Below are 12977 nucleotides of genomic sequence, written 5' to 3'. Positions count from 1 at the left end.
AAACATCTTTAGTATGTTTTATTCATAAGGGCAATGAGAATTAAAAACAGAGCTGTGACCCATTACAATACACGTTTACAGGCTAGATCTTAAATAGCAGGCTCACAAGCTAGCTGTTCACTCTAAGAAAACATACCTAAAAAGAACACTAGCTCAGCAACTGAATACATTAATATAAGGATGTATATTCTATCATTCAAGATCAATATTAACTTCAGACTCCTTTTACTTTTTAATTGAAAGTACTTTAAATTTAAAATTCTCATTTTGAATTTTGTAAACTGCCTAGCTTAGTACATCAGTGTGGTTATACTTTGAACAGTGCAAATTGACTGGCACCTTTTACTCCGATTTGCTCTCTGTGCACATTCAGAATCTCATCTAATCAAGATTACACTGCTTTGTTTCTGAAACCTACAAAGCCAACGCCACTAAATGTCAGCTACATTTTATTCCATTTTTAGGTCAAAAGGATTGTTTACTACTTTCCACTCAATTACCATTCTGCATACCTCACCTCACTCAGGACAATAGGGTGTTACAAGTTCCTAACTGGACATAATGTGGGCTACAGAAGCTTGCCAGTGGTGACACAAGAAAAGAACCTAGCTCAATTTTCAGATCCCAGGCTGAGTTTATGATGCCAGCAGTTAGAAGCATGTTCCATATCAAACACATGTCATTAACAGACACAGCATGGAACCTCATAATGAAAGATTTAGAGCCACTTCAGTGTAAGACTTAACCTGAATGATTTTTTTAAAAAGTTACTAGGACCTTGGAAGTACTACAGTAGTAGCCACCTTGCTGTAGTGATTAGGCTGGGTATCCTCAGTGGCCACCTGTTTGAGGAGCACTATGATTTTAACACTGCTGGCTTAAGCATATCAAAACCCTACAAATAAAGATAGGACATGAAGGGACCTCAAAGGTCATCTAGTCCAGTTCCCAGCCCTGAGGGAACTATGAATCTAGACCATCAATGACAGGTGACTGTCTAACCTGTTCTTAAAAACCTGACAGATTCCACAACTTCTCCGTTACCCTGTTCCAGTTAGGAAGTTTTCCCAATGTCCAGCCTAACTCTCCCTTGCTGCAATTTAAGCCCCCTACTACTTATCCTGTCCACAGTGAAGCAACTATATTCCCGGCCAGTAGAGCTGAACTGTGGGTAGACATGCCAAGGTCTTTAATCCTGAGGTACTACAAGTTCAAAGCCTATCAGGCTCCTTTTAAAATTTATTTTTTCTATGGTATGCAATCTCTCTCATACACTCTGGTCAGGATATTAGCAGGTACAATCTCTGGTTCTGGTGGAGGAGTCTGAGACAGCCTGTACTGGCTGTGAAAACCTACAACAGGGGTGGGCAAACTACGGCCTGCCAGCTGTTTTAATCCAGCCCTGGAGCTCCCGCTGGGGACCAGGGTCGAGGGCCGCTCCATGCAGCTCCCAGAAGCAGTGGTATGTTCCCACTCTGGCTCCTATGCGTAGAAGCAGCCAGGGGCTCAGCTTTGCACGCTGTCCCCACCCCAAGCGCCATCCCTGCAGCTTCCATTGGCCAGGAACCGCAGCCAATAGGAGCTGCAAGGGTGGTGCCTACAGATGGGGTAGCATGTAGAGCCGTTTGGCCATGCCTCCACATAGGAGCCGTAGGTGAGGACATACCGCAGCTTCTGGGAGTCGCTTGAGGTAAGCACCACCTGGAGCCTGCACTCCTGAGCCTCCCCCTGTGCCCCAAACCTCTGCCCCAGTTCTGATCCCCCTCCTGCCCTCTGAACATCTCAATCCCAGCCTGGAGCACCCTCCTGCACCCCAACCCCCCCCCAGAGCCCACACCCCACTCCCCCACCCAAAGGCCCCTCCTGCACCCCAACCCCAATTTTGTGAGCATTCATGGCCCGCCATCAATTTCTATTCCCAGATGTGGCCCTTGGGACAAAAAAGTTTGCCCATCCCGAGCTACAATAATGTTTTCAACAACTCTTACAGCCACTTCGTATGTGCAGGATATCATGACTGCCACAGGAAGAATCAGTAATAATTTATTAAACAGGCTTAAATACATACATAATGTTTGCTCTTAATACACAAATAGACAATGACAATTCCACTAACTCACTTGGGAAAATTTCATTAAGGAACTCTACTTCTTCCTGGAAATTCCTATGTGGGTACTCCTGGTGGGAAGGCTTCATGAAATTCTTACGTGAGTAAAAGAAGCTCTGAAAATAAAGTCAACATACATATTTGGTATGCTTGGGTACTATTCTAGAGATTTTTACATTCTAGTTGGATAATAACTAAGAGGTATAATTAGATTCAAAAGCTCACCATTACTAAACAAATCAGAAAAGAGGAGGTTATTCATCTTGTGGATTAACTGCAGTTCGAGATGTCTTCCCCCCCATGGGTGCTCCACTTTAGGGTGCGTCTGTACCTCTTGAGCCCTTGATCAGAGATTTTTCTGCTCGCAGTGCCTGTTTGGCCTGTGCACATGCCCTATGCCTTCTCATGTCAGACAGAGGCTATACAGAGATGTGCGGGCAAACTGCCCCCAGTTCCTTCTCCTCCTGAATGTCTCCACAGAGAACAAGCAAAAGGGAAAGAAGGGAAGGTAGTGGAGCACACATGCACACATCTTGAAGAACTGCAGTTACTGCACAAAATGAGTGACTACTACTTTGAGTAGTGCTCCACTTCAGGTCACTTCTGAGCAGTTTCCCCCAAAGAGAGGAGGGAGCTTTGGAACTAGGTCCACAACAAAGAGTACTGCAATCCCAACAGCTGTATTGGATCTGACAGCATGGACTAAACTAAAGCTCAGTACTTCAAAAACGTATGTACTGAAGCCCATGTAGCGGCCTTGCATCTCTCAGACATTTGTACATTCTTAAGCAATGCTGTGGATGTTGCTTGTGACCTGGTAGAATGTGCTATCACCCCTTTAGAAGGATGAATTTCTGCAGTCTCACAACAAGTGACAATACATCCGGATATCCATCTCAACAGTCTGAGCAGAAATCATGGATATCTTGGATCTATCTGCAAAAGACATGCACAGCCTGAGTGACCTTCAAAATTGCTTGGTCCTATTTAAGTGGAAGGCCAGAGAGCCCTTCTAACATCCAGGGTATGGAAACAGGACTCCTGCAGAGTTATGTGGCTTGAGGAAAAACACTGGTATATGAATTGGTTAAGGTGGAACTCAAAAATTTAGGTAAGAATTTAGGATGTGGGCATAAAGAAACTGTATCCTTGAAGAATACTGTAAAGGGAGAAATCTGCCAGCAAGGCTCTAATCTCCCCAACTCTACAGGCTGACAAGATGGTTACTAAAGAGTCTTCACAGACAAGTGCAAGAGACTGGGTTGCCACAGGTTTGAATGGATGTTTCATAAGGTAATTCAGTACCAGGTTGAGATCTCATGTCGAGGTGGGGTCTCCAGTCTTGGGTAGAGATTTGCCAAACCATATTAAACTTAGAAACATGATGAGCAAATATAGAAAGCCCCTCTACAGCCAGATGAAAAGCTGATATTGTGGCCAAATGGATCTTAGTTGAGCTAAAATGTGGTGGTCCTGCAGTACTGGGTGACAATAGCCATCTGGAGACTGAGGTTTCAGTATTGACAGACTCGGTACCCACGAGGAGCAGGGAATCCAGCTCATCCGTTATGGTAAGTCCCTCGCATATCTAAACTCCTGAAGGTCTGAGTAGAGAATAAGTACTGACGCTTTAGCGAAGGACATGATAGCCAAAGCTGATGGTACTGCCAATGGTGGGCATACTGATGTAGGTGCTGACAGAGTCTGGTTCCATTGCTTGCTTGGAATCGAGGGTAGATACCAATAGAGGGATGAGTTTGACTGTACTGGACCATGATGCTTATGCTTGCCATCCTCATCCCCAGTAGAGAATACTGAAGACCTATAAGAACCATGTCTCCCTCTAGAAGAGGGGTCTCAAAACTCCCGGCCCATGGGCCACCTGCAGCCCGAAAACCTCCCCACTGCAGTCCATGGAGGAGAGACGTAGGCAGACAGTTGCCAGCAATGTCCAATGTAGGCATTGCCCCCCACAGGCTGGGAGAGAGGGACAGAGATATCATTAGTTGCTGGGCAGAGGCAGCCATGGAAGCAGCATCACTTGTTTATATTCATTGCGGGGAAAAAAGTCAAAATACCGAACACAACTATCTGTTGCACACCTTGCTGCAATCCTGAAGGTTTCAACTGCTCAGTCATGGAGGCCAAACATCAACAAACTGAAAGAACTGAAGCGTTGCCAGGTGTCTGGCAAACACTAAAAACTCTCTGGCAGGCGAAGAAGTGTATAAAGTTGTATGGCAGCTTTATTATTTCTAAGAAATAAAAAATAAAAAAATACAATATAAACATTTTCTTTTCTGAACACCATCTTCAGTGACATTATTGGCCTGCTGGAAGGATTTGAGGACCGGCACAAATTGATTTTGAGACCCCTGCTCTAGAACTCCAGGGCTTTCCAGCTTCTCTAGTACTGGAGGAGTTCTTCAATGGTACCAAATTGAGAGGTCAAGGATCCAGAGACTACAGATCTCAGAGGGGACCCGAGCCTTTTTGGAACAGGGTCCTTCAGATAAGAGTTTGTACTCCTTTCCTCTTTGGGAGCCCTCTCAGAATCCTCCAACGATCTCCACTTCTTAGGGGAAGCCTGCTTCGGATCTGTCTGGAGACAGATGCACGGAGGGGAGGGATTTCCTGACCTGACTCAAGACAATGGTCAAAATAACTGGTCTATCATTAATAGTCTGAGCTTAATCTCCCTGTTCTTTTGTCCTCAACGTGATGGCTAGGGAGACATTGCACTTCCAGGACATGTGGGATTCCCTCAAGCAAGACACCTGGAGTGGCTGTCACTCAAAGGTATAGCCTCTTGGCAAGAGGGGCAGCATTTATATCTGGAAGCCAGGCATGCCTTGCCAGGAAGATAAGCCTCCCCAAGAAGAAAAAATCCTTTATTCTCACTACTAACACTAACTATAACCGCTAACAACTAATCTTAACAAAACTATAAGAATACAAAATTGGTGAGGCACACTCAAGCTGGGCATACTAGAGCTCCGTTTCAGGCCAAGGTGATAAAGGAACCGAGGCAGTTTGTCTGTGCATCCCTATGTAGCCTCATTGTCCAGCACAAGGAGGCATAAGGCACATGCACAGGCCAAACAGCCACTCCTAGTAGGAAAATCTCCAATGAAGATCGCAAGAGGCATATGTGCACCTGAAGTGAAGCACCCATAAAGGACATACCTGAAGAAGAATGAGTTATTTATCAGGTCTCCTATACCAAAGGAAGCAAAAATGAGCATTCACTCTAAATAGGATAAAGATCTTTGAATACTTTATCGAGTTAACTTTTTACATTTAAAAAAATTAAGATTAGACTGCTTCTTTCTTTTATTGTTTGCAAATTCCATGTGATTCTCCCCCCCAACATAAAAGGGGGGAGAATCACACAGAATCTAGAGCTTTCTTCAGAGCTAAGTCCACATAAACAACATCTTAGCTCTCACTGACAACTTTACAATAAAATCCAATGAATATACAAAGGAAAAACGTTTCTTAAAGACTAAGGAAGCAATCTTATTTCAAACTCTGAGTTACATTTCAGAAGTATTAAAGTAACTTGACCATGTTCTTTTTAAAAAGTTAAAAAGTACCTACAGGATTTATGAATCCCATCTTGGTACAGAAAGGTATGAAACTTATAGGAGAGGAGATTACATCATTAAAGGGAGCAGAGGCCATGGAAGCTGTGAAAGACTACATGAGAAACATGAATTTGAAGGTCTTTAGTAGTACATTGCACCAAATCTTTGTTAGTTGTATTTCTGGCAGCTTACCTGAATTGAGTCAAACCCACTGTACTCCCTAGCAAGCTCCAACAGGGGAACCAGTGCTTGCAGTAAGAGGGTGGTACCACATGTCTTCAAAATGAAACGTCTCTTGGAGACAAACATGCTACTCTCACTGAAAAAAAGAAAATGTCTTACATTAAAAATGGATTGATGGTTTAGATCTTTGTGCAGCACCCTCAACAAAGGTTACAGTATACGCACATTAAACTTTCTATGTACAAAACAAACTTGGGGCAGGATTTGGAGAGCAATGATTAGACTAGGGGTGGGCAATAATTTTCGCAAGGGCCAATCCACTGATTTTTGATAAGTTATCACGGGCTGCACATTTCTACGATATTAATGGAGGAAATGGGGGGTCTGGGAGGGAGTTTGGGTGCAGGAGAGAGCTCTGGGCTGGTGCAGAGTGTTGGGGTGCAGGAGAGGGTGTGGGCTCTGAGAGGGAGCTCCAGGCTGAGGCAGAGGATTGGGGTGCAGGGTCCGGGAGGGAGTTCTGACCTTGGGAAGGGGTGGGAGGTGCAGGCTCTAGTTGCAAGGTGCTTACCACAGGCATCTCCCGGCCAGTGATGCAACAGGGCTCAGGCAGGCTGCCTGCTTGCTGTGGCCCCACGCCACTCCTGGAAGCAGCTGTGGCCAGCTGCTGCTGGCACATCTGTGCACCCCTTGGGGGGGAAGCAGGTCTTCACGCGCTGCCTGCCCCCGCAGCTCCCCATTCACCTGTTTCTGGCCAATGGGACCTGTGAGGACAGTGCTGGGGGCAGGGAGCCATGTCCCCTCCACCAGGGGTGTGCAGAGATGTGCCAGCAGCAGCTGGCAACAGCTGCTTCTGGGAACGGCGTGGGGCCACAGCAGGCAGGCAGCTTGCCTGCACACCTCTCTGCGCCATGGGACTTTTTGTGTCCTGGACTTGGAGATCGCAAAGGGGCAGAGGAGGCTGGACAGAAACGTTAGTCATGGGGGGCTGGAAAGAAATATAGACAGGCTGGATACAGCCTGAGGGCCGTATTTTGCCCACCCCTGGATTAGACTAATTCCATCACACTAGAGCCAAGTTTATCAATGCTAAGGTAGGTAACTATAGCATACAAAGCCAGCTGCTGCAATAGGCCTTTGCACCTAGGTATTACAAATCAGAGTAAGATTTCAGCCAAGATTTTAAGACGTGGCTAGTTATTTTTGGGTGCCCAGCTCAACACTTAAGGAGCCCAATTATTTTCCAATTGTGGGTGCTTGAAATTTCTAGAAAGGGCCTGATTTATCAAAAAAGCCAGGAACACAATCTGAAAATCAGATTTATTTAAGATGTCAACTTGAACATCCAAAAGTCATTCGTCACTTTTCGAAGTCTTGGCCTGAGATGTCAACAATAAGAAATCAATATTCTTTAGTACAAGGGTGTGGAATTAGCCTCCACAACTATGAATAGTTAATATGCCTTTTCTGAATAAGCATGTATCAGATAAAAGCAGCAGCTGGATAATTTACTGTTTACTTGCTATGACTGCATTTGAGAAAGCATTTTAACAAAAACAGGCAAGCATTCATGTACAATTCAGTTTTAAAAGCATCTCAAGACACAATATAGATTCACAAATCTTGATTAGTAAATACAGCTATTAGAAAACATCATCAACATTCATGTAAGGAAGGGTTACCAGTAAATCTCAGAAAGACTAACTTGAATAATCAGATCCATAATGCCCACGTTTTCAGCATTTGTTTCAGATTATATTGTCTGACCACTATCTAATACACCAAATTAATTCGTCTTTGGCTAAAAGAAAGCAACTTTCCTTGCCTGAAAATGCTATGTTTCTTTAGAAAACATTTTTGGTTGGTTTGTTACTATTCACTGTGATAGTGGGTGAGAGGTTCTAGGCTAGCAAGACAAGACTATATATAAGCAGTATATACATTTTCCCAGATATTAGGCAAGTACGGAATTTGGACTACAGCTTTAGTTACTGAAATGCTTTCCCTGAAACAAGAGCAATTCCATTCTAAGACTAATTAGCTTTATATACAGGCACTGAAGTGGGCCAGAACAAAATCTCATTGCTTTTTATAAAATCTTAGCTTTCAAAGACAAAAGGGGTCATTGTGATTGATCTAAACTGCACAGACCATAGAACTTCCCCAAATTAATTCCTGTTTGAACAGGAGCATGTATCTATCAAAAAACACCCAATCTTTATTTTAAAATTGCACCCAATCTTTATTTTAAAATTGCCATTGGTGGTAAATCCACCACAACCCTTGATAAGTCGTTCCAACGGTTAATTACCCTGACTGTTAAAAATTTCCTTGTTTCCAGTCTGAGTTTTGTCTACCATCTTCAAACTATTGGATCTTCTTATACCTCTCTCCCCTACACTGAAGATCCCATTATCAAATATTTGTTTCCCTCTTTAAGGCATCTGGCACTCGCCACTGTTGGAAGACAGAATACTGGGTAGACAGACCATTGGTCTGACCCAGTATGGCCATTCTTATGTTTATGTTCCTATGTATGACTGCCCTATCCTCATTATTTACCACTCTAATAACAGGCTTATACAATTGCTAGGATTTCATGTTTCCAATATACTTTAAAGACTCCTCACTGTCCCTAGCCCTGCCAACCATGAATTTTTCCCTGAAGACATTAGCTTCTTTAATCAATATTCTACACTTTTATCAATTGCTACTTATTTCCCAAGCTAGATAGGAAGAAGTTTACATCTAAAACAGTGCAGATATTTCTGTGAAGAATGCAGATTGCACAGCCACTAAGGAGGACTGTATATTGTCTACAGGGTTTGCTCAAACCATGCCTTGAATTTTCATTTACATTAGTTTCCTTTAAATTGCTCTAGAAGCTTAAATGGTGCCCCTTTAAGATGCCATAGGAGTATAAGTGCCTCTTGTGTAAGTGACAATTTGGGCCCCATAAGTTTCAGCTGAAAAAGTTAGTGAAAAATTAGATCAAGAAAGGTAGAGCAGCCTTGACAGAACTGTAACTTACTTCATCTGCCAGTGAAGATATAGTAGCCAGAAGGTTATAGATCCGTATCTGTCCATAGTGGCATTCCAGAATTAGAATATTTTAGTTTAGTCATCAATATACCTTTAAACTGAACCATGGGTTAAAAAAACTGAATATGAAAACTAAATGGAGAACAGGACATTTGTTAGCCGCAGTGAAAGTTAATTCAAATGGCATATACTAAATGAGATGCAGTCTTTAATCATGGATACATTTATGGAAATTTCAGTTACTAACCTGGTCTGATCCTTTGATTTAAGAGGTGAATTTAAGATCACACTAACAAATTAACTTTAGTAAGAAACTTGCAGAATCTGTTAGCCAGCTGAACAAATAAGTTGCCCTTTCAAAGTGGTTTGCCAGCTCCAGAATTTGTTGTTGAGTTGTATACTATTTGGAGGCAGTCTTCTCCATTTCATAATCAATTAGTAAGAATTCAGATTGCCTCTCAATTTATTGCATGAGATACGTTATGTAAGATAGCACACAGCCAACATCTGTGTTAAAGCCACATGTTCATTACAAATCAGTGACTACTCAGACCAGAATTTCAGTGAGCCAGATACTCAAGTACACTATTAGCTGAATTGGGAGATGGAGTGTTTGATATATATTGGCTATGTATGTTTATTACTCCCTTCTTCTGGATGCAATGTCAGACCTGTTCAAATATTTGTTTCCCATGGATGGCTCGCTTATGGAGAATGCTATTATTATAGATTCATTTTTCTTTTAAGAGACCAATATAGGGGTTATGCAGTGTGCACAGTTTAACTAGTTGTGCACTTTTTGCAGCCATGGATTCGTAGCAGATTAAACAGCAATGAAGTACAAGGCTGCAGATGCTGGAGGTTTTCTAACACAATTTCCTCAGGAGTTTCTCACAAGCTCTCTTTTCTGCTCAACAAATCTATGAAAACTGAAACTTTTGTATTGTGCCTGCAAGGTGCAGTTTGTGGTCCTTGTAGTGAAATGAGGGGGAGTAAAAATCTTAATCTTTATTTTCCACACACTTCCATTTGACTGAACAATTTAAAAGTTAAAATCTAGAGTCATACACAAAACAGGCAGGCAAGTGTGTTTTTGCCTCTCACTTTTTGGAATGTGGGGAAGCAGTTGAAAGAGAAAATGCAGAAGATTCTTTTCCTTAGTACAAATTGTTCAAGATTCATGCAGCACAGCTGCAGAAACCAGGAGGGAGGAATTCCAGAGATTTCAGGGAATCTGAAGATTTGTTTATGGATGTCCTTAGTTCAGCAGCTATACTTGCTTTCCATATTTCATGTAGACGTAACAAAGCGAGCCTTGAAACTAAGTTTTCAGTTAGTCTTCCCACACAGTGCTGAACATAATCCTTGTACATGTTTCATGAAACCTTAATGTGGGAGATTTCTATTGATCCCAAGGCAATGTCTACTGATCAAGTAAATTCATCACAGAACTAGATGCAGATACAAAGCTAGTGCCTTAATCCTTTGAGATGCAGAACAAGACAAGCAGTGGTGCAAAACCTTTATAAAATGATTCATGATAATTGAGCACAAATGTGAAACATGTTTACAGTTGACAGACACTGCAAGATGTAGACATCAGAAGAATCTGGAGACTAGAACTACGAATGACTATTTCTTGGAAGAATATAATTATGTATATGCTTGTGTAAAACAAAGTACATTGTTGGAATACTGGCTTACCTGAGTACATAAGCTTCCTGCTTGTCAGTTTTTGTCACACTTATGATCAAACAATGCACATTCTCCAAAAGTTTGTCCCACTCAAACCTATAAAAGAAATCAGCAAGTCAAAGCTAATTCAAACACAAAGATGATTTTTGCCACAGAATTCAATTTAATTCTATAGTTAAGGTATAGTGTCATTTTTAAGATGAAGACTTTATATTAAAAGCTGTAAGCCACAAGAAATCTCACATCTAACACCTTCAAATTTAGTTTTGCTAAATGGTAGTTTACTGCCCCAGTTTGAGTTTACACATCAGCTAGCTGGTTTCCACCAGTTTTATTTTTAAATCACCATGGCTTAATTGACACTGCATATGGATTTAAAGCAATCACAACTGCTCCTTCCTCTGGGAAAGTATACAGCTACACTGGTTGGTTAATTAATTGCTTCCATACTTTGCTAGAGAAGATTCATGAACCAATTCCCTTACATTTTTGCAGCAGGTACTCTTCAGCTCAGCTAACCTCTCCCTCCTCCACCATCCAATGGCACCACTAGTTCCTAATAATTTGTAGATGACATCCTATGGCATTAACTGGTAGTCAGGAATCCTTTTCCCACCTGCTAATCGACCATGGCAAGTCAAAAACACAGCTTACCCATCTGTTCAATAAGACACTTTAGCTACCCAATTGTGGTTTCAAATGTTAACACTTTAGACATTCTTGGAAATGAAAGATGCTGAGTATTAATTTGCTTGTGCACTATAAATAGTATTGACATAATCCTTCCATTCCCATTTTTACCAGGAAATAGGAAAAACAGTAAGTAGCGACACCCAAAACGAGCCTGTAAAAATATCTACAATGTTATGTTATAAGTAAGCTATTATAGATGGAAGTTTCTATAGTTACAGCAGCTACATAGCAAACTTGATTAGTTTGGTTAGAGATGGAAAACCTGCATTTGAGCTACCAGAAGTTTCAGTTAGAGTGCATTTCAGCCAATATTCTTCATACAAGTTCCAGCTCCCTTGCCTGTGAACTAGTGCTATTAATTTCTGAAGAACCATGGTCTAGACTAGAGATCAAAAACCACATTATGTGGCTACTAAATAAAAACCATGTAACCTTGGGCAAGTGACTTAATCTGTGCCTCAGCTCCCCATTTTACAGAAGGGATATATTTCTTTGTCTCAACTGTATGCTCTTTGGGGAAAGGACTGTTTATGTATCTGGACAGAACCTAGAACAACAGAACTCTAATCATCATTTCAAATGAGATTAATATCTAATTTTAGTGACATGATCTGTGATAACTGGCATACAGGAGTAGCCTAGGATGATGTCTAAATAACCTGTGTATGAACAAGCCATTTGCTTTTGCATTTTTTTTTAAATAAAGCTGATTTCCTCCCCTTTATCTTAACAAACAAATCAAGTTTTTAGGTACCATTTTAAGCAGCTGAGTGACACGAACATTAAGAAGTTTTATTTAGATTAACCTGCTGTGGGGGCAGTTTATAAAAGTGTAGTCCACATAGGATAAGCCACTGCATTATAATGCCCTGGTAATCCTATAGGATGATGCATTAGGACAGGTTGTCTCGCAACCCCAACACATAAATAAGTTTCAATGAATAAAGTGAAACCTGGTCAATTAAGACCAAAACATAATTTAGTAAATTTTCTCTAGAATATGCTGTATATCAGAGCACTATTTTAAAGCTTCCACACAAAAAATATACTGGCTTCTGGTACATGTTGCTCTTCCCTTTAAACAAAATGTCATACTGAAACTTCAGACTCCCAGAGCTTCTCCTACATTTATCTAATGTGTAACTTTCAGGAAAGTTAAGATTTTAAATAATGCAATCCACAAAAAAGCACTAAGATGCATATCTAGTTAAACTTAGTAAAGCTAAACATTTGATAGCTACATCAACTAATTAAAAAGCTATGTATCCATATATAAATCTCTTCTGTAAGTGAACAGTGTTAACTTCAGCCACCACTAAACACCAACTAATTTCTTAATGAATGACAACATATAAAAATGTAACAGGCAAGCCACCACACACTAATTACTTCACCCGTTAAACTAACATTTAAAGGGAATAAATTGAGTAATCAGAAGGTGGTGCACACTGAAATAAAGTGTTAAGTTTCACAATTATGAAATTAATGTTAATTCCAGTTTAACAGTAAAAAGCCATTCGTCTACATATAATGCCAGTACAAAGTTGAACTCAAATGAAAAAGATAAGCAGCAGAAAGTGTGCCACTGAAGAAAAATTCATCTGAGAATTAAACCTTTAAAGATTAAAGCAGTAACTTTCAGTTGAACTCTGAACTCACTCTAAATACTTCCA

At 41.1% G+C, this 12977-nt stretch overlaps 1 protein-coding gene across 2 annotated transcripts in view; it reads right to left on the bottom strand.

Moving 5' to 3' along the window:
* The window catches only part of AMD1 (adenosylmethionine decarboxylase 1), a 38423-nt gene that overhangs the window by 5091 nt on the left and 20355 nt on the right, over positions 1-12977 (bottom strand). For both annotated transcript variants that reach the window (XM_038396099.2, XM_043510833.1), the window contains exons 2-4: positions 10621-10707; positions 5887-6013; positions 2121-2223 (exon numbers count right to left, since the gene is read on the bottom strand). In XM_038396099.2, the coding sequence (XP_038252027.1) occupies positions 2121-2223; positions 5887-6013; positions 10621-10707 (317 nt within the window). The remainder of the gene's footprint in view (positions 1-2120; positions 2224-5886; positions 6014-10620; positions 10708-12977) is intronic.

This window comes from Dermochelys coriacea, chromosome 3 (genome assembly GCF_009764565.3).
Source record: "Dermochelys coriacea isolate rDerCor1 chromosome 3, rDerCor1.pri.v4, whole genome shotgun sequence".
Classification (NCBI taxonomy): domain Eukaryota; kingdom Metazoa; phylum Chordata; order Testudines; family Dermochelyidae; genus Dermochelys; species Dermochelys coriacea.
The sequence above is the reverse complement of the archived record's forward strand: the minus strand, read 5'-3'. Positions and strand labels throughout refer to the sequence as shown.